Here is a 26,892-nt window from a genome sequence, read left to right as displayed (position 1 = left end):
GAGAAAAGAATTACAAGGTGTCTATAAAAAAAAAAAAAGAAAAGAAATAAAGAAAGAAAAACCCATAGGAAAAAAGGAAAAGAATAGCATCCCCGAAACCATTTTATAAAATATACCTCTGAAATGATTTACTACAGGATTCAGAAAAAACTTTCAGGAAAATTGCTTCTATACAAGAATACAAGAATTTATACCTTCATTACCCACCTTTCCAATTGCACTTTTAAAAATAATTTATATTTATAAAATTAGATGATATTGACACACCTGATTGAAGTCCAAAAAAGAGTTCCTCATCTTGAAGTAGTTCTTGAACACAATCTAATCTCATGTTAATGGTTTCAATATCAATTAGAGGTTCTAATATATTAGCACGAAGTCGTCTACTTCCTCCAGGAGTCTTAGTATAATTTAGAACACCAAAGAGAGTATGATTACTCCTTTGAAAACACAAGTTAGGGAATTTCATTATGTATACAAAGTAAAATCCAAGAAAACTGCATCTTAACTTTGTAATTAAATAATCCTATAATCTACAGCAGTGATTCTCAGACTTCGCATACAAATTACACGAGGATTCTAATTTAATAGGCCTAGGAGGGCCTGATACTACACATTTTTGCATGTGCGTGTGTTTTATTGACTTTTTTTTTTTTTTTCATTTTTGTTTTTTTCTTTCGTATTTTTTTTCTCTTTCTGATTTATACTTTAATGGCTGTGCACATCCTGGTCCCTCATTTCTGCCGCTCACAGGCCCAGTGCTCTGGGGTCAGGCTTTTCTGCTTGAAGGCATGGATGCACAGGACCTCTTCCGCTAGGCATGCATTCACCAGTCTCTGAAGCAGGATGCACAACAGTTGAGAATCGTGTCCACCCCACGTTCTCTGCCTCCAGGTCCTGCTGCAGCTTTTCCCGGAGGTAGTCAATGCTGCGTTCCATTGCAGCAGTCCAGCGGGGACTGCAGCTCAGCGGGGACTGAACCCCAGCTAGGACCCCCCCACACACACTCAGAATCTTATTTTGAATAAGCTCACAGGTAAGCTGTCAGTCAATGAACTACACTTTGATTAACAAGTATCTCCTTGTCCTTAGTTAATAACTTCTTTCATAGGTCAGTTACAATATTAGGGATAATATAAAGTTTTCTAAGTCCATGACATTCCATCAGTAATAATAAGATATCAATAACATATTCTTAAAGGAGGGGAGACTTTTAAATATAACCACTTATATTTAATATAACCACTTTGTTTTAACTTAAGGAATTAGAGAAGAATTACAAGTAAAAGAGAACTTCATAATTGCTAAGTAATTCTTATAAAGAAATGAGATATGATGCATTTCATTGGAAATTATGATGCATGTAAAAAAGCTGTTTCATTTTAATATTCAATAAATATTTATTAAGCCCTGCAGTGTTCAAAACTCTGTGCTAAGCACTGGACATGCAAGACAGACATTATTCCTATCTTCATGGACCTTCCAGTCTAGTGGCCGATTGCCAATAATTTTAATGTTTACTGGCCATGACTAAGGGCAAGACAAACAGTAGGGAGAAACAGACAATAAACACATAATTATATAAGGAAAGAAAATAATTTCAGTTACAGAAACTGCTAAAAACAACAACAACTGGAATGTATAGAGAAGGGCCAGTAGGGATACTTTAGTTAGGTTGATTGAGAAAAACCTTTCTGTGTGTTTGACAGTTGAGAACTGAATGATCAAAAAGGGAGGCAGTGATACAAATATGATGATGGTATGGTAATCACGATGATGATGAATTGAACACTTAAATGTACTAGGAATTGTTCTAAGCACTTTACTTGTATTAACTCATTTAATTCAAACTACCATGGTATGAGGTAGATGCAGGTAGACGCTAGTATTAGCCACATCTCACAACCGAAGGAACTGAAGCGCAAGAAAATTAAGTAATTTAATTTTACAAGGTTTCCAAGCAAGTAGTATGGCAGCAATTTAGCCAAGAAAGTCTGGCTCTGGAACCAGAAAGATCAAGGTTTGCGGGCCTTTGTTAAGAATGGAGAAAGATCAATGAAGAAGTTGGTAGAGGCCAGGATATAGAAGTCCTGTAGGTCATGGTAAAGAGGTCTGGATTCTATTCTAAATGTACCCAGTGCCACTGGTAGGTTTTAAACAGGGGAGTTACAAAATCTGATTTCTGCATTAAAAGCATCACACTTGGGCTACTATGTCAAGAACAGACTAATTGTAGGAGGGTAAGAAGGCAGAGACAAATTAGAGGGCTATTATAGAAGTCCAGTCTAAAGACAATAAGAGTTTTGGTTAGGGTGGTAGCCTTGGAAATGGTAAGAAGTGATCCAGAATTGGTATATACACTGAAGGCTGAGCCAAGAGGACTTACTGATGTATTAAATCTGAAGTGCAAGAGGAAAGGAAACAAGAATACTACCAGATATTGGCATACCAATTAAAATAAATCTTTAGGGAACTATTTGAATAAACTGGCTGTGGGTCTCTCATCACATGCACAGTTTTTTATTTTTTTGAGAACTTGGTTTCTGCAGGAACAAAGGAAGTGAGGAACACACATGAACCTGCCATTTGCTACACAAATCAATGGATATAACAGTGCACTGAACAGATGACAAGCCTATGGAAGCATTAGAGCTATTCAGATAGTTCAGTAGATAGAATATCCATTGTTTAACCTGAGCATCTTTGGTTCGAGTCTGTGAAAATACTTCTCAATTCTCCTTTTCATCTGTAATAGGAACTCCTGGAGATCACATATTCTATCAATTAAGTCTCTGTATCCCTAACATGTAGCAGGAACTCAAGCAATGTTTGACAATGATAATGATAAATAATTATGAACTATGAAACATAACAAGGTAAAACTGAACATGAAAAACTGTAATAATTACCAGGCTCGGTCATTGCTTTCTATGCTATAGTAACATATTATAAAATAGAAAGTCAATGACAGAATAATTTTAACCCATATCCTAAGGAGTGTGAAGTGGTATCTGTTGTGTTTATTTGCATTCCCTAATGACTAGTGATATTGAGCATTTTTCATATTGGCCATTTGTTTATCTTCTTTGGAGAAATGTTTGTTTTTTTGTCATTTAGAACAAATATCTTTTTAAAACCTTATTTTGGTGAAACATCTGAAGAGTTCAGCAACAACAGTACAATGGTTAAAAATGTTTATTGAATATTTGTCCATCATTTTAAAGAACTTTAGAGTAACTATTCATAGAAAACATGACAATAGAATATACTGATACATTTTGCAAGAAAAAAATTGGATGATCTTACCTGCAGTCTTGATTATTAATTAACAATTCAAGGTTTTGGGCTGATGATGAATCTATCATGGCTGTCTGTTCACTACCCTGGAAACAAATCTTCAGCGACTTTGGTGCATAAACTAAATTTTGAATAAATTCAACATATTTTAACAAAGCTGCAACAGCTGCAAGGCAGTAATACCTGTAAGGTGACCATTGATAATATGACAAGTCTTTAAAATAAAATAAAATAATCGCTATAAAAGGAAACATTTATTTCAACTTAATTTTAGAAAAATTATAAATATTTACATGGCATTGCTTAAATTCAAAAGGAAAAAAGGTGTAGTACCAAGTGTTCCTTATTTTTGAAAAGTAGGTAAATAACCTCCGAACCATAAAAATAGACAATTTTTTGCAGTCTGACACTTAAGGGATATTAGACTACAATAAATAGTGTGTTAAAAGATAACATTCAATGGTAACTTGTGTCAGATTTTAATGTACCACTCTAAGTATTGAAATAATGTTGCAAGAGTCTAAGACTTTAAAGGTAGAGTCAGAAGTTCCCAATGTGTAGGAAAGTATGTTATGATCTTGGTGAGAATAGCCATTTTGATTAACTCAGTAAACAGGTGGTCCAACCTGGCTCAAAGAAAGTATCTATCTAGCATACTCTAAGAAATGCATGTATCAAAAATATTATTCCCTATCTCATGCTAAATCTTTTAGGAATAAAGGTATGAAGTAACAGGAACACAGCTTTAACTGGGTTTCACTTCTATGCCGTCACATTTCTAGTTCACTGTAGCTACTTAAGCTTTTCACTTTAAATTGCACAACAACCGTTAGGGCAATAGATTATGACTTATTTGTAGAAATTCTATATAAATTAAATTAGGAATATATGACTTGTGTATAAATTTTAGTTAACTACCTTACTATTTCAATTATCACTGTGTGTATTATGAGCCAGGCACTTTTCTAGGTTATAGGGATACAATAAAGAACAAAGCAAAATATTTTGGAAAAAAGTTCCTGCTGTCATGGAATTCACACTGGAGATTTATTACTTTCCTTATGTCATAACTTACTTGGACTGAACTTCCATTAGGACAGTGCTGAATTCTGCTATGCATAACTGTTCAATGTACTCTAATCCTTTTGTTTCATTGAAGTATTTCCTTTGGATAGTAGTGAAATTAACACTCTGAAAAGAAGTTTGAAATTCAAAATAAATTTTTAAGGACCATGTGCTTGCTGAACACTGCTTTCTTAAACCCATGCTGGTACATGGGTAGGTGGCTTAAATATTGTATGAATTTTATTTTTTAACATCTTCAATAAAAAAGTCTCTGCCTTCTAGTAATTTTATCCTATAGAAACAACATCACACAGGTTTTACACTCAGCCTTCCATACTGCATAATAATTGAGAAAATGTAGATCCTTATAGAGTGCTAGTTGAGAAAATGTAAACACCAACTCCAACCATCGTATCTATGAAATGCTATTTATATGAGGTGAATTTATTTAGAATAAAAAGAAAGAAATAATGCAACTTTTAAAAAAGAGCAAGAAAAAAAAAAGCATGAATAAAAGGTTTACCTAATTTGAATAAAAGTAAGAAAAAGCAATATAACAATTAGTAAGAAAAGCAATATAACAATTGTGAAAAAGCTGTTAAGGCTGAAAAAAAAAATCATGAGCACATAGTTAAATTATGTGCCAAGACTGATTTCAAAATTATCTCATTTAATCTTCACAATAACACTCTGACTTAACTCTTATTAATTCCAATTTTCCTATAAGTAAAATTCTGAAAAGTCAAGCAACTTTCCTAATACCATATAGTTTACATGTGCCAGAGCTGAGACTCAAATTTCAGATTTCTTTGACTACAAAGTCCATGTTACTTTCACTTCATATTGCATCTGATTTAATGAAGGTCTTTTTATGGTAAGTGTGGTAATAACAATAATTGTAATAATAATAATACTGATTTTTCCCTCTGCTTGTATGTAATACTATTACCTCAAATACCTCCATGGCTTGCTCTCTCACTCCACTGAGAACTTGCTGATATGTAACCTTATCGATGAGGCCATCTCTTATTACCTTATATAAAATATCACTGCTCTAGAAGGTAGTTACTATTATTGCCCTCAACGTACTGATGAAAAACACTGAAGCTCAAAGAGGTTAAGTAATTCAATTTTCACAAGGTCACTTAGAGTCAAAATTTGAAACCAGGACAGTCTGATTCCTCTATTCATAAAAACTATGCTATACTGCCTTACATCTCGTGTACATTCTAGGAATGTGGCTGTGAGCTATTAGAAACTATGTTACTGTTTTGTTCAAGTCTTTATACACCAAGGTTGAAGCCTAGTTGAGAGGAGGGCTCAGAGAAGCCTGGCTAGAGTTTGGCCAAAGAAAGAATCTTTTGTCACTATCCTCATTGCCACTACCATCTTTTTTTTTCTACTGCAGATAGGTTACCTAGATGAGGTTTAAGAAGATTGTGGTATGTCTGTTAATTACAGTACTCCATGTCTCACAGCAAAAAGCAGATGTCCGAGTATTAATCAATCACAGTGCCTCTACCCTCAGAAACAAGTGATTAGTCTAACATTAGGAAAACAAAGAGGACAAGTCAGCATCCTTCGCTAAAATTCACATAAGGACAGTAAAAGAAAGAGGTTCTTTTTTCTCTGAGTTGGCTAACCTGAGTTGACATCAGACAGGAGCCATCAGCAATCATGTTCTTAAACCTCATAGAGGTAACCTATCTTCAGTAAAAAAAAGATGGTACTGAGAATAAGGGTAATGACAAAGATTCTCTCCTTGACCAAACTGTAGCCAGGTTCCTCTGAGCACTCTTTTCAACTAGGCCTCAAACTTGGCCTATAAAGACTTGAACAAAATACTAACATAATTTCTAACAGCTCAAGGCCAGATCCCTCTTAAAGTGCCTGCCTAAGAAAACTCAAGGTTGCCCCAAAAATGTACTGTTGATTCCAGCCAACATCTGGAAGGGTAGGAGCCAGTTAGGAAACCCAGATGGGTTTCACATGGACCAATCCCACCTTCCTGCTTTTTGTAGTTTTTCACTTCCCTAACTCTACTGGGACGCTGCATCCAGTCACCTCCGTACAAATTGAAATTGAGTTCAGTTCACACTGGACTCTTTTCCTTATTGCAATAGTATATTACTGATTAAAATCTATGCTTACTGCTTTAACCAGTGTCTGGTTTTGTTTATCTTTGACAGTAGGGATAGAATCTTTGAACATTCACTTCCCAGTTACATAAGCCAATAAATTTCCTTTTTTGCTTAAGCTAGTTGAAGTTGGATTTCTGTTATTTACAACCAAAAGACTTAGAAGTCCTAATCAGAACAACAATAACAAAAAGTTGGAAAGGTATATATAAATAAGGGTGACAAAAAGAGGTATGAAGTAATGAGTGAAAGAAAACAGATAAAGTTGTCTAATAGAGCAAATGGATTTAGAATGAGTCAGCACTAGCAATGAGTCAGACAGCTGAGCTACATAGGATCTCTAAGAGTATCATAACAAATCTGATATGACTATAGATGCCGAATATATTAAGAACAAGAAAGGAACTCATTGGATCCTAAATCTCAGCTTGATTCCAAATGTATTAAAGTAAAAGATAAGTTTGTAAGCATAACAAAATATAGTATATTTTGAAAATAATTTGCATCTCTCAGGAATTATTCCAACTGCAATGCCACCTACTTGGTTTGGAACCACAGTCCCCATTCTACAAAACAGGGACATTCGACAGAGGAAGAGATAGACTGCATGGTGGAAAGGCCCTGATGAGGGAGACGGCATTTGTTAGTTAAGGTTCCATAGCACTTACGTCTCACAGTTTCATAAATGGAGGCTAAAGTAGCTGGCTAATTGTGAGCCAGTATATGTTACCAGGGAAATCTGAAACAATTCTGTAACATAGATCAAATTCCCCAGAAAAAAAAGTACTTGCTGATAACTGCTATCCCCTAGGACAAAAACTACAATTTCAATTAGTCTGACAGCACAATAACTAGTTTCCAGGAAGCTAAACCTAAGGAAAGCAGTTTCCAGGAAGCTACACCTAAGGAAGTTTCTCTAAGGGTCTGCCCCTTGTATACTCTGAGAAACCTCCTTACTACCTAAAACATTTTTTCTTTTGTTTAAAGTAGATCAAGGATGCCTAGTCAAATAAGTGGATTTCCTATCATTTTTATTATCTGTATTAATAATCCCTTAGATTAAGACTTGTATTTACTGACTACTTTAGGGCACTACATATAAAGTTGCTCAAATTATTGTTTTTTACTATATCAAAAATGGATTTTAAATAAAGTAGTTAGATCTTGAATGTTACTATTGTGAATAAAAATCACTTACCCTGAAATTTTCTGTGATCAGAGTAAACAATTTGGTTGAATTCCCCACAACACAAGCAGTATTTGACATTATTATTTCCAAAGGTGACAAAATTTTGAGTTTAGTGATCACCTGAAATCATTTGAATAAAAAATTTCTTAAATGTAAGTTTAGGATGATCTCTAAAACAAAAAAGTTTCATATTTTTCTGAGATAACTACTTAAAATTAATTCATAGATACACAAAATCACAACTGTCTTAATTGTATATTTCAATTAAAGTATATTTCTAATGGTGATAAATTAAACATGTATACATACATATATTTACAAATGTAAAATATTATCATAAATGTAGGCTATATTTTACACAGAAAAGTTAATTTGAAATTAACAAATAGGTATTCCCAAAATAAGATTTTTTTTTTGAAATTTGTATCATCTTCCCATTTTTTTTTTTTTAATTTTATTTTGTCGATATACATTGTGGCTGATTATTGCTCCCCATCACCAAAACCTCCCTCCCTTTTCCCTCACCCCCTCCCCCCCAACAATGTCCTTTCTGTTTGCTTGTCGTATCAACCTCAAGTAATTGTGGTTGTTATATCTTCTCCCCCCCCCGGATGTGTGTGTGTGTGTGTGTGTGTGAATTTATATATTAATTTTTAGCTCCCACCAATAAGTGAGAACATGTGGTATTTCTCTTTCTATGCCTGACTTGTTTCACTTAATATAATTCTCTCAAGGTCCATCCATGTTGTTGCAAATGGCAGTATTTCATTCGTTTTTAGAGCTGAGTAGTATTCCATTGTGTAGATGTACCACATTTTCCGTATCCACTCATCTGATGATGGACATTTGGGCTGGTTCCAACTCTTGGCTATTGTAAAGAGTGCTGCCATGAACATTGGGGAACAGGTATACCTTCGACTTGATGATTTCCATTCCTCTGGGTATATTCCCAACAGTGGGATAGCTGGGTCGTATGGTAGATCTATCTGCAATTGTTTGAGGAACCTCCATACCATTTTCCATAGAAGCTGCACCATTTTGCAGTCCCACCAACAATGTATGAGAGTTCCTTTTTCTCCGCAACCTCGCCAGCATTTATCATTCAGAGTCTTTTGGATTTTAGCCATCCTAACTGGGGTTAGATGGTATCTCAGTGTGGTTTTGATTTGCATTTCCCAGATGCTGAGTGATGTTGAGCATTTTTTCATATGTCTGTTGGCCATTTGTATATCTTCCTTAGAGAAATGCCTACTTAGCTCTTTTGCCCATTTCTTAATTGGGTTGCTTGTTTTCTTCTTGTAAAGTTGTTTGAGTTCCTTATATATTCTGGATATTAATCCTTTGTCAGATGTATATTTTGCAAATATTTTCTCCCACTCTGTTGGTTGTCTTTTAACTCTGTTAATTGTTTCTTGTGCTGTGCAGAAGCTTTTTAGTTTGATATAATCCCATTTGTTTATTTTTCCTTTGGTTGCCCGTGCTTTTGGGGTCGTATTCATGAAGTCTGTGCCCAGTCCTATTTCCTGAAGTGTTTCTCCTATGTTTTCTTTAAGAAGTTTTATTGTTTCAGGGTGTATATTTAAATCCTTAATCCATTTTGAGTTGATTTTAGTATACGGTGAGAGGTATGGATCTAGTTTCATTCTCCTGCACATGGATATCCAGTTACCCCAGCACCATTTGCTGAAGAGGCATTCCCTTCCCCAGTGAATAAGCTTGGTGCCTTTGTCAAAGATCAGATGGCAGTAAGTGTGTGGGTTGATTTCTGGATTCTCTATTCTATTCCATTGGTCAGTGTGTCTGTTTTTATGCCAGTACCATACTGTTTTGGTTATTATAGCTTTGTAGTATAGCTTAAAGTCAGGTAGTGTTATGCCTCCAGCTTTATTTTTTTTTGCTCAGCATTGCTTTGGCTATGCGTGGTCTTTTATTGTTCCATATAAATGTCTGGATAGTTTTTTCCATTTCTGAGAAAAATGTCTTTGGAATTTTGATGGGGATTGCATTGAATTTGTATATCACTTTGGGTAGTATGGACATTTTCACTATGTTGATTCTTCCAATCCAAGAGCATGGGATATCTTTCCATCTTCTTGTATCCTCTCTAATTTCTCTCAGCAGTGGTTTGTAGTTCTCATTATAGAGATTTTTCACCTCCTTGGTTAACTCAATTCCTAAGTATTTTATTTTTTTTGGTGGCTATTGTAAATGGGCAGGCTTTCTTGATTTCTCGTTCTGCCTGTTCACTATTGGAGAATAGAAATGCTACTGATTTTTGTGTGTTGATTTTGTATCCTGCTACTGTGCTGAAATCATTTATCAATTCCAACAGTTTTTTTGTAGAGGTTTTAGGCTGTTCGATATATAGGATCATGTCATCTGCAAACAGGGACAGTTTGACTTCATCTTTTCCAATCTGGATGCCCTTTATTTCCTTCTCTTCTCTGATTGCTCTGGCTAGTACTTCCAACACTATGTTGAATAGGAGTGGTGAGAGTGGGCATCCTTGTCTAGTGCCTGTTCTTAAAGGAAAAGCTTTCAGCTTTTCCCCATTCAGGATGATATTGGCAGTGGGTTTGGCATATATGGCTTTAATTATGTTGAGATACTTTCCCTCTATACCTAACTTATAGAGGGTCTTTGTCATGAATGAGTGCTGAACTTTATCAAATGCTTTTTCAACATCTATAGAGATGATCATATGGTCCTTGTGTTTGAGTTTATTAATATGGTGTATCAAATTTATTGATTTGCGTATGTTGAACCAACCTTGCATCCCTGGGATGAATCCCACTTGACTGTGATGAATAATTTTTCGTATGTGTTGCTGTATTCTGTTTGCTAGTATTTTAGTGAGGATTTTTACATCTCTATTCATCAAGGATATCGGCCTGTAGTTTTCTTTTTTGGTTATATCTTTACCTGGTTAGTGAATCCTTCTATTCAGTATTTTATCCAACCCCGCGAAAAACATAAACATACCCAACAGCATAATTAAGGTAATACAATCAGTATGGCTGCACTAGTACAGTTTGGAAATTGAAAAGTACAGAAAAACAAATGAGAAATATCTGCTTTATGCATTATGCCTTTCACAAAATAGGGCGCATTTCTTAGAACTACTCTAGACACAGAAATAAATTCTTAATCAATTTGTCTAACAAACCCGTATTTTAATAAGCTTTTTTCCTATTCTTCTGAAATTGTATAAAAATGTAAAACACCCACAGATGACATTAATATGCAATACTAATATCCTTTAGGTTGTTAGGTATAATTTTAAAAAGTTGTTAGGAAAAAAAAAAGCCTACATACTGGGCAATCATAAGGAAAATTTCAGGAAAAGAATAAAGAACAATAAAGCACTAAAAATAACATAGCAGATCATATTTTAAAAATAAGAATAATTGGGTCAAATAACTTTTTTAAATATAGAGATTAGGAATAGTCTACCTCTACCTTTTAGATCACACAAATTCCCATGATAATAGGCCATTGGCCCAAATTAATGATCAGTGACATGGAATGAAGGCAAAATAAGAAGTGAAGGAAAGAAGTTAAGAGACTAAATTATAACTGATCTAAAAATAAAATTCAAATACAGTTCTGTGAAAATAACCCTCTGGAGAAAGCATTATCACATATGAGCAGACTTAAGGAACTTTGTGGAAAAACGGAATTAAAAGGTAAAAATAAAAAATAAAAATTTTATCTCAATATACACTTCTTCAAGGTCAAGACACTTTTGTAAGCAATGATATGAGCCATTTAGTCCATCCCTAAAGAACCGAAGGTTCTGGAAATGTAGCCATGTCAATGCAATACGTTTTATGTAATTAACTAAAGAAAAATGGGTGCACTTTAAAGATTTTTTAAGATTAGGAAATGAAAAGAAGTCAGAAGGAACCAAATTGGGACTGTAAGTGGATGCCTAATGATTTCCCGCTGAAACTCGAAAAATTGCCCTTATTTGATGAGAGAAATGAACAGAAGCATAGTCATGGTGGAGAAGGACTCTCTGGTGAAGCTTTCCCAGGCATTTTTCTGATAAAGCCTTGGCTAACTTTCTCAAAACACTCTCATAATAAGTAGATGTTATCATTCTTTCGCCCTCCAGAAAGTCAACGAGCAAAATGCCTTGAACATTGCAAAAAATTGTTGCTATGACTTTTGCTCTTGACTTGTCTGCTTTTGCACTTCCTTCTCTTGGTAGACAACGCTTTGATTGTACTTCGTTTTTAGGATTGTACTGGTAAAGCCATGTTTCATCTCCTATTACAATTCTTCAAAGAAATACTTCAGGATCTTGATCCCACTTATTTAAAACATCTATTGAAAGTTCTGCTCTTGTCTGCAGCTGACCTAAGCACAATAGTTTTGGCACCCATCAAGCAGCAAGTTTGCTTAACTTTAATTTTTCAGTCAGAATTGTGTGAGCTGAACCAATTGAGATGTATATGGTGTTGGCTATTGTTTCTGCTGTTAATTGTTGGTCCCCGTCGATCAGGGCATATCTCGTCCCTTCTTAAAATGAGTTATCCATTTGTAAATTGCTGATTTCTTTGGGGCACTGTACCCGTAAACTATTCATAAAGCATCAGTGATTTCATCATTCTTCCACCCACACTTCATCATAAATTTGATGTCTGTTCTTGCTTCACTTTGAGCAGAATTCATGTTGTTCTCACAGGGGCTCTTTTCAAACTGATATCTTATCCTTTTCAGTGCCTCAAATTAGATCCTGTCCATACATGTTATAACAAGTTAGTATGAGTTTATTTTGGTGCAAAAAACATTTTGAAATCCATGCATACCTTTTTCACGACATGCATTTTCCATGAAGTTTTTGAAGACCTCTAATATATTACCTTCAGAATGAGTCCAGGAATATTAATTTTAGAAACTAATATTTAACAGTAACTTTGGTGTACTCAAGTAGCAGCAAAACACATTCTTTTTGGAGAAAATATATTTAAAAAATAAAATTTAGGTATAAAACCATCATATTTTAATTAAGAGCATTTATATTAATCATAAATAAACTATATTCTACCAAAAAGCAACTAGGAAAGCATTGACTTGAAAATCTGCATATTGCTCACCAGATCTACCATTTTTTAGGATTATTAATACTTACCTTAGCATATGTTGTGTTGTCTGCAAACTGGGATAATATAACTTGTGGACTTTTTAAATCAATACTTGCCATTCCTATTTCACCTCTGGCAAGTCCTCTCCCTTCAACCACAGCTACAATAACTGATGGGGAGTGTGCAGAAACTGCAGATGAGCATGTAGCTATTAAAAATTTTTAAATAAAGAAAATATATAAACACTAATAATAATTTCTAATTTTTTGATATAAGATCTCAAAACACAATGTCTAAGACATGGTTATTAGTGCCCAAGAAAATAACCTTTTTCTCTGATCAAGAAAATAATTTTTCATTATCCAGACCAAATAAAAATGTTAATTCTCAAAGTATTTTGCCAAAGCTTAGCTTCACATTTAGAAATAATAAATTTATACATTGTCTTATATGTTGTATTTCCTTGGAATGGAATTATAAAAGAAACACTTAATTTGGGATCAAAAAAATTCGATTATTTATCTTACACTGGTATTTAAAAGCTATTTGAATTTAGGCAAATTATTCCATAATAAATAATCATAAATCACAAAATATAATAACTGTCCTTAAGAGCTGGCTGAAAGTATCAGTGGGATTATATAAAGCATATGAATGCACTGTATAAAGATTAAACATTATACAACTATGAACTCCAATTATGAGATACTCGTTTAATGCGGAAATAAAAATTATAATTAAATACACATTTATTAAGTGCTTCCTGTGTGCCAAGAAGGTTCCAAGTTCTGTACTTGAATTAACTCATTTAATTGTCACAACAATCCTATCAAATACACAACTTTATTTTCTCTATTTACTTATAAGAAGCCTGAGGCATGGATGGAATTGGTAGAAGAATTTGTACCCAGCCTGACTCCAGAACTAGTGCTTTGAACTATTACATATATTACTGATTTTGAGATCTGTGCCTTACAAACTATGAATGTTCAGGTAAACTGTTTAACCGTTCTTTTTTGGCAGCTGGCTGGTGCTGGGATCTGAACCCTTGACCTTGGTGTTAACAGTACCATGTTCTAAACAAGTGATGTTTAACTTTTCTGAAGCTACCGTTTCTTCACCTGTAAACTAGAAATACCAAACTTTTCCACAAGATTGTTAAAAGAATGAAATGTAATAATATAGAAGTTTTTTGTAAAGTATACGAAATTAATTATAGGGCATTATTCATGAATGAGAAAAAAAGACTAAAAATATCTAAAATTTTATTTCCAAAGAAGCAAAATGATCTTTTATTTATCAATCTTTTAATTTATTCATTTTCCTCCTTCTTTTCCCTCCTTGACCTAGATTCCTTTTTTCTTCTATTTTTCTATTATAATGCCCACTAAAATACTTATACATTTATGCTGGGTCAGTAGTCAACTTAAGAGTTCATTAAAAATCTATTGTGTTTAGACCTCAGAAACCTTTTTCACATGAAAGCCATGTTATAAATGGTGATTATGTTTATATTATATCTATATAAGTCCATTTAAGCTCTGCAATAGAACATGAGCTTTCTATTTTTAACTGGAAAATCAACATCAAGTTCTAGTGGAAATTCAGTAAACTCAGAAGACATCTCTCCTAAAATTCTAAAAGAACATTTATACTATTATCTCTGTTCTAAATAATTCTATAAGAGCATCCAAGTGCATAAAGCTTTTTCTGAGTTCCATATTATTTCCTTAAAATGGATCCTTAGAAGTCAAATTACCAGAACAAAGAGAAATCACCATTTTTTATATATATCCAAAATTTCTTTTGAGAACTGAAATAATTTTGAATTCCATCAGTAGTATGAGAAAAGCCAATTTTACTGTATCCTCTAAGTTCTGAAATTTATTATTATCATTATTATTATTATTATTATTATTATTGCTATTGGCTAATTTAATGGACTGGGCTTTAAATCTGTATTTTTCAAAATTTCTATAGAAACTGAATAACACTTAATATATCTATTTGTTATCCATATTTTTTCTTTTGAGAGCTGTTTATATCCTTTTATATAATTTTTACCAGGTCTTAATGTTTTCAACACATTTTTATGAAATTTTGTAAGTCAGTGACAATTTGTAGTTGCTATAATCTTAATTTTTTTGATGTCTCAAAGATCTGTATTTTTGTGTAGACAATCTTTCCCTGTATTATTTCTCCCATTGCTTTTCTGCTGAGAAACTTCTTCTTCATTGATGTAATTGATATACAATACTATTATAATACTTTGAGGTTTTTTGTTCATTTTGATCTTTCACCTGGGCAGAACTATGAGCAGTACATTTGGTTGTCCACCATGTCTGGAATAAGAGATGGTGAGAAATACAAAATTAGATTCATTCATAGGTAGTTGTTTATGATTTACCTGGATGGTCAAGGACTTTGAAGGAACAAGATTGGAAGACGGACGACACAAATTTGGGGAAGAAATATGTAGATGGATCTCTAAGAATGGGTATAAACTTTGAAAATATTTGTGTCCCATGTGAACTGAGGAATCACCCAGTGCTTCCTCAATAGACCCATGAACAAAGAGGCCATGGTGGCAAGGATGTAGGCTATGCATGGTCTTAACAGCATGAACTTCCTCTTACCAAGGCTTACCTGACTAACCCTACTGCTGAGTGCCTAATGTGCCAACAGCAGAGACCAACACTAAAACCCCCATAATAGCACCATTCCCCCAGAAGGTACAGCCTGCCACCTGATGGCAAGTTGATTTGGTTGGATTTCTTCCATCATAGGGGGATAGATATGTGTCCTTACTGTAGACACATATTCAAGATATGGATTTACCTTCTTAGCCCATGATTTTGACAGCATCACCATCTGTGAACCCATAGAATACCTCATCCACCATCATGGCATTCTGCACAGTATTACATCTGACCAAAGAATTCATTTCACAGCAAAGGAAGTACATCAATGGACTCATGCCTTTTGAATCAACTGGTCTTACTATATATTCTACTGTTCAAAAGCGTCTGGCCTTAACTGAAAGGCAGAATGGCTTACTGAGGACTCAGTTATGGTACCAATTGAAAGACAACACTGAAAGGATGAGGTTCTGTCTTACAGGATGAAGTTTATACTTTGAATTAGAGACGACTGTATGATGCTGTCTCTAACACTGAAGACACAAGTCGGTCTGTGAATCAAGGGGTGGGAGTGGGAGTGGCTCCTCTCACTATCACACCTACTAACCCACCTGAAAAATTTTTGCTTTTCATCCTGGCAACTTTGAAAAACCTGCTGTTTTATAGATCTTAGTAGCCACAAGGTTAATGATTCCACCAGGTGACACAACAGTAGCTCTACTGAATTGGAAGATGAGACTGCCACCTTGCTATTTTGGGTTCCTTATTTATGCTGCTGAACTAATAGGCAAAAAAGGGAGCGGAAAGATTAATCTATGGATGGAGTGAGCAATCCCGATTACCAATAGGAAATCATGTTGTTACACACAATGGAGGCAAAGAAGACTATGTCTGGAACCCAGGGGACTCTCTGGGGTACTTCTTTGTATCTCCAATAGTAAAGGTTAATGGAAAACTACAGCAACCAAAAAAGGCAGGAAGACTAAGACTCATACCCTTCAGGAATGAAGGTTTAGGTCATTCCATCCCTATTGCTAAGGGTAAGGGAAATGTGGAATGGGTAGTGGAAGAAGGAAGCCATAGATATCAACTACAACCTCATTACCAATTATAGAAACAAGAACTGTAGTGCTTTGGATATTTTCTCTATGCTTCGTTATATGCATGTGTTTATTTGTATAAACTAACCATTTCCTGCTCTCTCCTTTCAAATTTAAAAAAATTTTGTACATAAGTTATTGGAAGCTAACTTTACAATTTAGTCTTCAGGTAACAATATTCAGTGGAACCATGCTTCAATTTCAGACAATTAACATAAAATGACTGTTAGGATTGTTAATTCTTCTCATTTTGGGAAGAATGAGAACTTCCTTGCTTCTAAGAAGGATAGATGTATCCTGTTAAGTAGAAATATAGAATCGTTTTGTTGTTGCAGTAACAGAGTCTAAATGTGTGCAGAGGTATACGTATGGAAGTTGACTAGCCTAAGGAGTTATGCCAGTTATCTATCGTCACTCAATTCCAAATTTACTCTTCAATATAAGTTCTGCAATAATGGACAGAATTGCTATAAGCATTTCCCCTTTAAAGTGACCACGATGTTAATCTTTCTCAGTATAGGGCATTAAAGGGACCTTGCTGGATAAAAGGGCTCTACCTACAGTTTTAGTGCAGCATGGTAGGTCAACAGTGTGAGGTACAGGGACATGTGGTGATCTGCTCCAGCCATATACCCAGAATACGCTGTTCCTCTGTACATGCTCACAGCCCCAGCATAACCTGGTCAAAACCTTCCCTCAGCCCTGTCAATACAAATATACTGAACCCCAGGCCTCCTGCCCACACTGATGTTCTCATCCCCTCTGCTCTTTTACCCTCTCTTCAAGTTTGTCTCCCATAGTCCTCTTGATGCCACACTCTCCCAACAGAGAGATCATATGCTCCAGGCCTTCTGTCTATACCAGAGACCACTCCCACTGTGCATCCACATGCCAGCCACCAGCTCCAGTCCACTTGCCCTGACTGCTTCCTGTTTGCCCCAGACTGTGAACACTGGCTTTGGCCCATCAAATGTGCAGGCTCTGCATTCAGTAGATTCAACTTCAGTTTTTCCAATGAGATCTTGAGTTCAAGGCCTAAAGTGTGCACACTTGCAAGAATGAACTCCTTGGGAACTCAAACCAAGGTATATTAAATTTCTCCTGTTTAAGACGGGATCCAGATAACTACAGTCTCTGCCTTCATGGAATTTATAGTCCAGCAAAGAAAAGAGACAATTAAACGAGCAATGTTAGTAAAATATAGAGTGAAATGGAAGAACACAGCAGAGAGACTTCTTAACCTACACTTACAAGATCAGAGAAGTAACATTTAAGCTTAGACTTGAGGAATAAATAGTTGACTGTATGAAGAGGGAAAGAAAAAGTTTTCTAAGCAAAGGAAATAGCATGTATGAAGGCCCGAGTGTAAACAAGAGAGCACCATGTTCAATATACAGGAAAAAGGCTCAGAATAGCTGAAACATAGAATACAAGTGAGAAAGTTATGTGAGAAGATGCTGGAAAAACTGGCTAGAGAAATATCATGCAGTCCCTCGTAATCTATATCAAGATATTTAAACTTGGTCTTAACAGTAATGGGGAGCCAAAAAAATTAGAAATAATTACAATATTAGAAATTATTAGAAATAATGAGTGTGGCAAAGTGACTGTTACAGGCTAAATTGTGTTGCTCACTGGAATGCATATGTTGAAGTCCTAACCAACCCCCAGTACCTCAGAATATGACTGAGCTAAGGGGCCAGCCCCGGGCTGTGTTGGAGATGGGGCCTTTAATTAAAGAGTTAATTAAAGATAAATGGGGTCATTTGGGTGGGTCCTAATCCATTATGACTGGTGTCCTTATAGAAAGAGGAGATTAAGACATACACACAGAGGCACCATGTGAAGAGACAAAAAGGTTTTCATCTGCAAGCCAAGGAGAGAGGCTTCAGAATGAAACCAACCTGCCGACACCTTGATATTAAACTTTGTTTCAGTCATTTTGTGTTGCTGTAACAGAATTACCTGAGACTGGGTAATTTATAAAGAAGAGAGGTTTATTAGGTTTACAATTCTGGGACAGCTACATCTGGCATGGACCTCAGACTGCTTCTACTCATGGCAGAAAGTGGCAGGCAGTCAGCGGGTACAAGCAGATCACACGGTGAGAGGAAGCAAGAGAGCAGAAGCAAGAGAGAGAGAGAAGGTGCCAGGGTCTTTTTAAGCAACGAGCTCTCGTGGGAACTAATAGAGTGAGAACTCACTCATTAATCCTCCCTCCCCCAGGGAGAGCATTAATCCATTCATGAGGGATCCGCCCCCATGACTCAATCAATTTCCAACACTGCCACATTGGAGATCAAATTTCAACATGAGTTTTGGAGGGTACAGTACATCCAAACTCCGTCAAACTTCTAGCCTCCAGAACTATGATAAAATGAAATTCTGTTGTTTAAGCCAACCAATATGTGGTATTTTGTTATGGCAGCCCCAGCAAACAAATACAGTGGCTGATTATAAAAATCAATAAACAAAAAATTGGTTGTATGTATACATACTAGTCATAAGCACTCCTAAAATATAATTTTTTAAAGACACTACAATAGCCACAAAAATGATAAGATACCATAGCTATAAATTTAACAAAAAATATACATAACCCATATGTAGAAAATAATAAAACTTTATGGAAAAACATTAAATAAGACTAAAGTAAATGGAGAGGTAACCTAAGCTCATAGATAGAAAGACTCAATATTCCAGTTCTCCCTAAAACGATCTATTGATTCAGTACAAGTGCAATTTCAATCAAAACCTCAATGTGTCTTTTGGTGGAATTTCATAAATTGGCCCAAAATTTATATGAAAGAGCAAAGGGCCAAGAAGAGCCAAGTCTCTTTTAAAGAAGAAGAATAAGATGACTTAGAATAAGGGTGGGAGGACTGCCCTACTAGATATTAAGACTTATTATAAAGCTAAAGATGGTGTGATATAGGCACAGAGATAGACACAATAACCTATGGAAGTTAAAAGAAAGAGTTAAAAACATAGAAACAAAGAGGACAATCATCAAAAGATTTAGTATCCAGAATATATAAAGAATTGCTACAAATCAAGAAAAATAAACCTAAAGAAAAATGGGCAAAAGACATGAACTTTCATTTCACATAAAATTAAAGATATATGGCCAAAAAGGACCCAAAAAAGATAATCAACTTCATGCGCAATCAGGAAAATGCAAATTCAGACTATAGTAAGAGTATTTAACAACTGCTGAGGTTAGTAAATACTAAAGGTCTGACAACACCAAATGCTGAAGAGGACTTTCATACATTGTTAGTAAGAGTGTACATTAGTAGAACTACTTTAAAGAACAATTTGTCATTATCTTTTAAACGTATACATTCTCATACTCTGTAACCAAGAAATTCTATTGCATGTACCTTAGAGAACTGTTATGCATGAAAACCTATTTCATCCATTTTACCCCTCCAGAAAATCTAGCAGATTTAGATAAAAATTAAGATTTAACTATTAAAAAGAAATCACTCAATAGTATTGAGAATCAACATTTAGATTTAAATGAACATTGTGCATAAAAGGAGCACTTTCTCTTGTGCTGTTTGTCAAAATGGTTAAAATAATGTAAACCTGCATTTATTAACAAACAGTATCAGAAAGAACGTAGCACAGGGCTGGCCCATTAGCTTAGTTGCTTAGAGGGTGGTGCTGATAACACCAAGGTCAAGGGTTCAGATCCCCATACCAGCCAGCTGCCAAAAAAGAAAAAAACCCGAAAACAAAACAATGTAGTTTTATTAACTTAGCTTCAAATTATGGACATAGGTGAATTGATGTATTTATCTTTCAATCATCCATACAAGTTATAGATAACTTCAAATGAAGTTAACCACACTAATTCATAATTTTAAGTTTCAAAAAATAATCTAGGTTAATTTTCTACTCATTTTACCTGAATATCCCATTTGTGGTGTCCAACTTTTGTAGCCTGATTTCTGGGGATTTCCAGCAGACAATGGAGTTTTAAGTATTTGTGGATAATTAGTATCTTGCCCAGAAGATGAGCTTATACCCAAAGTAAAATTTGATGCAACTGTGTTTTCTGCGTAAGATTTTTTGTTTCCAAAGTATGAACCTAAATTTGAAAAACTAAGTATCAATTCTTAAAGATTAGAATTATGAATTATGTTAATATCTATAGTTTATACCACGTTTACTTTCTACAAAAGTTCATCTGATCATAGTTTTTTAAAAATACAACGAATTATTATTAATTAAATGACATTATTTAAAAATAATCTTGTACTAAAATATCCTAGTATGGCTTTTGCTTCTACAAGACCACTAAGACTACTCTTGCTAAAATCATAAATTACTTTCTAATCTTCATAATATATCAGATATGTTTAATTTATATAGTAATTATTAGATCTCTTCTCTTGTGTTGAACTCTTCATTGAAAATCTTTCCTCACATGCAAATGATCTTGTAAAGTGAGTTTTAGACTCACTTGGCTTCAGTTCCTTGTTTAGGTACTTACCTATTGATATATTACCTATTTTACAGGGTTGTCATAAAATTCAAAAGAATGCACATAAACAGCCTAGCATAATGTCTTGGCACAAAGATGTTATTTTTAAAAAAAATTGGGGCTCTTTATTCCTATTCCCTTTGATTTCCATGACAATTCTGTCTTGCTTCTCCTTAAACCACTTCTAGTTTCCTTTGCCAGATCTCTTTTCCTCTGTCTGCCTCTTAACTATTGGTCTCCAGGATTCCATAATTTTAAATCTTCTCTCACAAGTCAACATTATAAATTTTCTCTAGGCATCTCATGTATTTTCTTGGTTTCTATTAACATCTATTTCCTGACAAGTCTCAAACCTTCATATACAGACCTAGCTCCTCTCTTACACTGTAAATCAGGGGTTAGTAAATTTTTTAATAAAGGCCCAGACAGCATATATTTTAGGCTTTGTGGGCTATACTGTCACTATCATAATTGCTCAACTCTGACATTATAGCAAGAAAGCAGACATAGACATACTTAAATAAATGAGCATGACTACATTTCAATAAAACTTTATTTCCAGTTACTGAAATCTGAATTTCATATAATTTTCACATACCACAAGACATTCTTCTTCTTTTCATTTTTTAACCCTTTAAAATGCAAAACCATTCTTAGCTCTATCCTTGCACTGTTCAATACAGTAGCCACTAGCCACATGTGTCTATTTAATTATATCAAAATTAAATAATAAAATTAAATATTTAGTTTCTCAGTCACACTAGCCACATTTCAAATGCTCATAAGCCACATTTGGCTACTGGTTACCATATTGGACAGCATAGATATGGAATGTTTCTATCACCACAGAAAATTCTATCGGACAATCTGGCTCTGGATCATTATTTCTAAATACCTCTTCAACATAAACCTTTAGATATCTTCCCCAAACTACTAAATGTCCAAAAGTGAACTCATCTTTCCCTCAAAATTTATTCTTTCTTTATTACCATTCATGGTCAATTGTACTATCTTGTACCCTGCCAAGTCATAAACTCGAGTCATTCTTAACTCCTTTTTCATCAACCCTAACACCTAATCAGTAACTAAATCCTATTCTTCTTCTTTGTTGGGAAAATATAAGGAAAACGGTCAGGGCCCCTAGGATGTTCGGAGTCTTGCTGAGCATCTGAGGTGGTGTACGCGCCTGTGCACGGGTGTTCCTTGTTATTGTCTAATGTGATTGTGCATGTGCATCTGGGTGTTTTTTGGATTATGGACTTGAGCATAAAGGACTAAAGGTGCAGATGCATGAAGCTTCAAGAGGACTCTCCGGGAAGCCATATTAGGTCGACTGTTCCTAGTTCTGAATAAAGTCTATTATTTCTTTACCCACGGCTCCAAGGACCTTGTCCTATTACCTAGCTCATAGACCCGTGTGTGAAGGGTTTGTGACCCAGTCTGGACAACGGGTTTGAGGGGTCCGTGAGCCCTAGCCCTAGCTTTATATTCTTTTTTTTTTTTAATATATCTAAAATTTGGATCCCTCTCCACTCCTACCAGCCCATTTTAATTAAGTCCATATCTTCTACAGGCCTTTTGCAAGTCTACTACTTGTTCTCCTTGCTTCCAGTATTATGCCTCTTTAATTCATTCTTCACATCATCACCAGTGTTATTTCTGAACAACAAATTTGATCATATATCTCCCTTCCTTACAATTCCTAAGTGTCTCCACTATAGGATCAAATCTATCTTCTTTGTATGAGCCTCAGCAGGAATCAACAACATAGTACAAATAAGACAATCTGAGGAGTTTTTTTTTTTTTTTTTTTTTTTTTTAAAGATGACCGGTAAGGGGATCTTAACCCTTGACTTAGTGTTGTCAGCACCACACTCTCCCAAGTGAGCCACGGGCCGGCCCCCTGAGGAGAGTTTGATAAAGGGAATATTTACAAAGGTGTGGACAGGACGTTGGGGTATCTTCATAAAAAAGTTTGTAGAACCAGGACAAAATGTGCTCATTGGCATCCGCAGGCTTAAAGGAACTAAGGAAGGGAGAGGTTACCAGGAACTGAAGACAGAGAAGGCTGTTTCTTGTTCTCAAGCTACCTTTAGACTCTCTAATCTCTTTCATGAAACATTTACTTGCTTTAGTTCTCCTCCAACTCCCTTGGCCTCTATTTTGCTGTATCTTCTTCATATTCTCCTCTCTGGTCACAAATATACTAGGAACTTTCAATTCTATATCCTTCCCAAGTTTCTCTTCTTAGCCCTAGATCTCTATATTCGATTGTCATAACAGGAATATATGGATACCCCTGAGGCTCTTCACGTTCAACATCTATGTAATAGAACTCATCACCTTCCCTCTAAAAGCTGCTTCTCCTACAAAATTTCCCATATCAGAAAACACTTCTACCATCTATCCAGTCACCAAAGCTAGAGACTTGGTGTTGGCATGCGGGACAAAATTTATTTGCCTCCCATTTCAACTCCTAGTTTATCTATACCAGATCACCCTTCTACCCTAGCCAACCAAAATTATCTGCAGTTCTACATGCTTCTTTCTCTGTGCCTTTGCATATTTTGCTTTCTCAAGAATACTCTACAATTTCTCTTCACTCCTCCTTCTCTTTAGTTGGCATTCTTTGTTCTACTTATCCAAGGCCAGCTGAAGTTGCACTTACTCTGTAAAATTGCTTTTCCCACTTTTGTTCCTCCACTTTACTTGCAAATACCTTAAAAATTAGTAAATACTACAAATAGTTATCTTTTAAAAAGTGTTTTTGTTGATTTTTAAGGCTGTCTTTCCCACTGAACCTCAAGTTCCTTGAGAGCATATATTATTATCCCCAGCTCCTATGATAATTTGGGCCTTGGTTCACTTACTAGGCCTTGGTTCCCTCTGTAAAACAGGAATAAAAAAACCTACTTTGCAGAATTATTGCAAAAATAAGAGATGCTATAAGCCTAGTAAGAAGCTAAACCAAAGTAGGTGCACATTAACTATATGTTATCATTACTGATGAAAGTAAGTGGGTGATGAAGCATTTCATGGAAACAGGGATTATCAGAGTACTTCAAAAGTTCATGGCAGGATTTGTATTCATTTAGTTCCATTTTTCCACAAGACGTTTTGAAGTGCCCCCGTATAATGACAATGTGAATACGCATGTTGCCTTGAGGGAACTGAAAGTAGCTCAGTCTTATTAGAAAGCAGGGTCAACACTAAAAAGTGACGGGAGAGAAAACTAAAGATCCCAAATGGCCTTGGATACCCATCTGATAGAGTTTGGATGTGTTGCCCCTGCCAAAACTCAAGTGCAAATCTGATCCCCAATGTGGCAAAGTTAAGAGCTGTTTGAGTCATGGGGTAGATCCCTCATGAATGGATTAATGCTCTCCCTGGGGCCTGAGTGAAATCTCGCTCTATTAGTTCTCACAAGAGTTGGTTGTTTTAAAAGCCCTGGCACCTCCCCTCTCTCTCTTTCTCTTCCTCTTGCCATGTGATCTGCAGGTTAAGAAGCTGTAGAGAAATGAATTCAGTGAATCATATAGTGAGTTTAAGGTATCCATTGATCTGTCACTAGGAACTTAAGAAGACTGTGAAATGGGAGTCTGAAGCATAGATGAGATTTGAGGTGTAGTGATATTCACATCCAGGTAGAAGTGGCTTTGGGGAAAAAACAAACAATAATTTAGAAACTAATAAAGGTGAGCACAGCAGTTGTCTAGGTCATAGGAAAAAAACACGGTGAGTGGAATCAAGGAAGCCAAATTAAGAGTTCAAGAGAAATCTGGTCAAGCACATTAAATACAGCAGAAAGGTCACATGAGAGGAAATGAAAAGTGACGACTGGATTTGGCATATTACATTACCACTGAGCTGCGTGAAACGGTGTGTGAAAAAATGATGCTTTTACCATGAATGGACACTGACAAAATATACAATAAATGATTCAAACTTACCTTGAAGGACACTAGTACACCTTTTAATATTAAACATATTATTCACCTTAATTAGACAAAATGTTCAATTTAATCTATTTTCATCCCACCCTCCAACCAAAGCACAACTGAATCTCGCTGTGGCAACAGCTACCCTCGTCTCCCTGAATCTCTGGGAGTTGCAGGCCTCCAGTTGGCAGAGGAGGAGTCCACCCAACCACTCCTTGCCTTGAGCTGGCCGGGAACCTGACAGATGGCGTGGGAGACTGCTGCTGCTGCTCCGGTCCGCTGCAGCTCCAGACGTGCCAGCAGCTGGCGATGCAGAGGCCTGCACTGAAGGGTGGCTCTGAGGAGTCTCCTGGAGTCCGAAATTGTAGCGGGGAGCCTGTGAGAGAGCCTCTCCCAATGAAAGGGAAGCCACAGGGGCAGGAGAGGTTGATGAAATCTCAGGCCTCAGCATCCTCTCAAACCTTCTCTGGCACAAGTACGATGTCTCAGGGAGCCTCTATGCGAAGCCCAAGGACTGAAGTAGCACCCCTCAAGAGAGCGGGAGAACAGTGCGCAGGCGCACGGGCGGAAGCACGGAGCAACACAGCGCACGCGCGCGCAGCCGCAGTGTTCTATATCCGCTCACCCCGTTCACACCCAGTACCGCGTACTCAGCCAATCCCAGTGGCATCTCCTCCCGCATGAACCTACCGCTATAAAAGATATCTCAATAGCCCTCTCAGCCTGCCGGTATCAGGCTGAACAAGATTCTTCAGAGCCCATTAATGACCACCCGATTTAGTAGCCTTGTTATTTTCATAGCACTCTATTTCTTATTGCAAGATAAGTGCTTTTAAGCATTTCCCACACCCAAGCACACTCGCTTATTTTTAACCGTCCATCACCGTACACCAAGTGCTTATAACATAGCGAAAATATTCAATGTTCAAACCTTTGTATGATCACCTAACATTGGGGCAAATGTAAACATCCACAAAGCTGTATCACAAGATAGTGTGCACATGGCTGTATGCATAGTATAAGATCCAGGGAAAGACCAGGTGAGATCTGTTGTCAGTTGAAGGAACAGTTCCCAATCCAATTTCTAGTACTGTGGCTTCACACATTAGTTAAGAGCAGAATACAAGTTCAAACCCCAGCTTTTTGTCAAATGATGACCTTTGCTAAATTATCGTTTACTCTTCTTGAACATTGCAATAGCACCAACTTGTTAGGGATGCTAGGATCGAGGAAGTAGAAACACTCTGGAAAATGCTATATAAATACTATTTTCTAACATTCATAAACACCACTACTGAATTCTTTCAACAGTTAAGTATCTCAATAATCAGGTATGCACAGCATAGTCCATCCACACGCAATGACTGCAGTTCTTAAAATGACTGAATTGCAATTACCTTTGAGAAAATCTGAACTTCCACCCCAAATCCACTAATTAAAATACCTTATTTTCGCCAAAATCGTAAACTCCAAAAACCACAGTATAAAAGAACGTGGGGCCAACCTTCAACTTATCTGTTAACATGTTTCCTATTGGAAGAAAAAAAGCCAAAATCCTGATTAATTCTGATCTATAAAATGCTAAAAAAATGAGAAGTGCAGTCCAAATTGCAACCCGACTCTAAGAGGTAATGTCATTTACCTAAATCTGTGACCAATTCAGAGTGTATTCAAGCCTATGAATTACCCCCAAATGTCAACAGCCATTTATTTTGTGGATCTTTTTAACTACTATATGGGGTTTATCCATTTCTATCAGGTAACATTCTTGTTGACACAAACCAATTACATTAAGTATTATTACTGAACACATGAAAGGAGCAGCACATGGGGTATAAAACAAGTAGAACTAAGTTTTTATGTTTGCTGTTATGAAGACATATGAACAGAGACACTAAAGTAAAAACAAAATATTGTACTCAGAAAAAAATCTAAAGCTGAAAA

General features: G+C 35.8%; 1 protein-coding gene and 1 pseudogene across 1 annotated transcript in view; both read right to left on the bottom strand.

Moving 5' to 3' along the window:
- Nucleotides 1-25,399, bottom strand: part of MSH4 (mutS homolog 4) — a 105,160-nt gene extending 79,761 nt beyond the window's left edge. The window contains exons 1-7 of the mRNA XM_063106963.1: nt 25,168-25,399; nt 20,432-20,614; nt 12,827-12,987; nt 7,699-7,809; nt 4,373-4,488; nt 3,307-3,480; nt 268-440 (exon numbers count right to left, since the gene is read on the bottom strand). Of these exons, the coding sequence (XP_062963033.1) occupies nt 268-440; nt 3,307-3,480; nt 4,373-4,488; nt 7,699-7,809; nt 12,827-12,987; nt 20,432-20,614; nt 25,168-25,399 (1,150 nt within the window). The remainder of the gene's footprint in view (nt 1-267; nt 441-3,306; nt 3,481-4,372; nt 4,489-7,698; nt 7,810-12,826; nt 12,988-20,431; nt 20,615-25,167) is intronic.
- Nucleotides 735-939, bottom strand: LOC134383084 (bolA-like protein 2; annotated as a pseudogene).
- Nucleotides 25,400-26,892: the final 1,493 nt, after the last annotated feature.

Source organism: Cynocephalus volans, chromosome 8, assembly GCF_027409185.1.
Source record: "Cynocephalus volans isolate mCynVol1 chromosome 8, mCynVol1.pri, whole genome shotgun sequence".
Taxonomy (NCBI): domain Eukaryota; kingdom Metazoa; phylum Chordata; class Mammalia; order Dermoptera; family Cynocephalidae; genus Cynocephalus; species Cynocephalus volans.
This window is presented reverse-complemented; position numbering and strand designations above follow the sequence as displayed.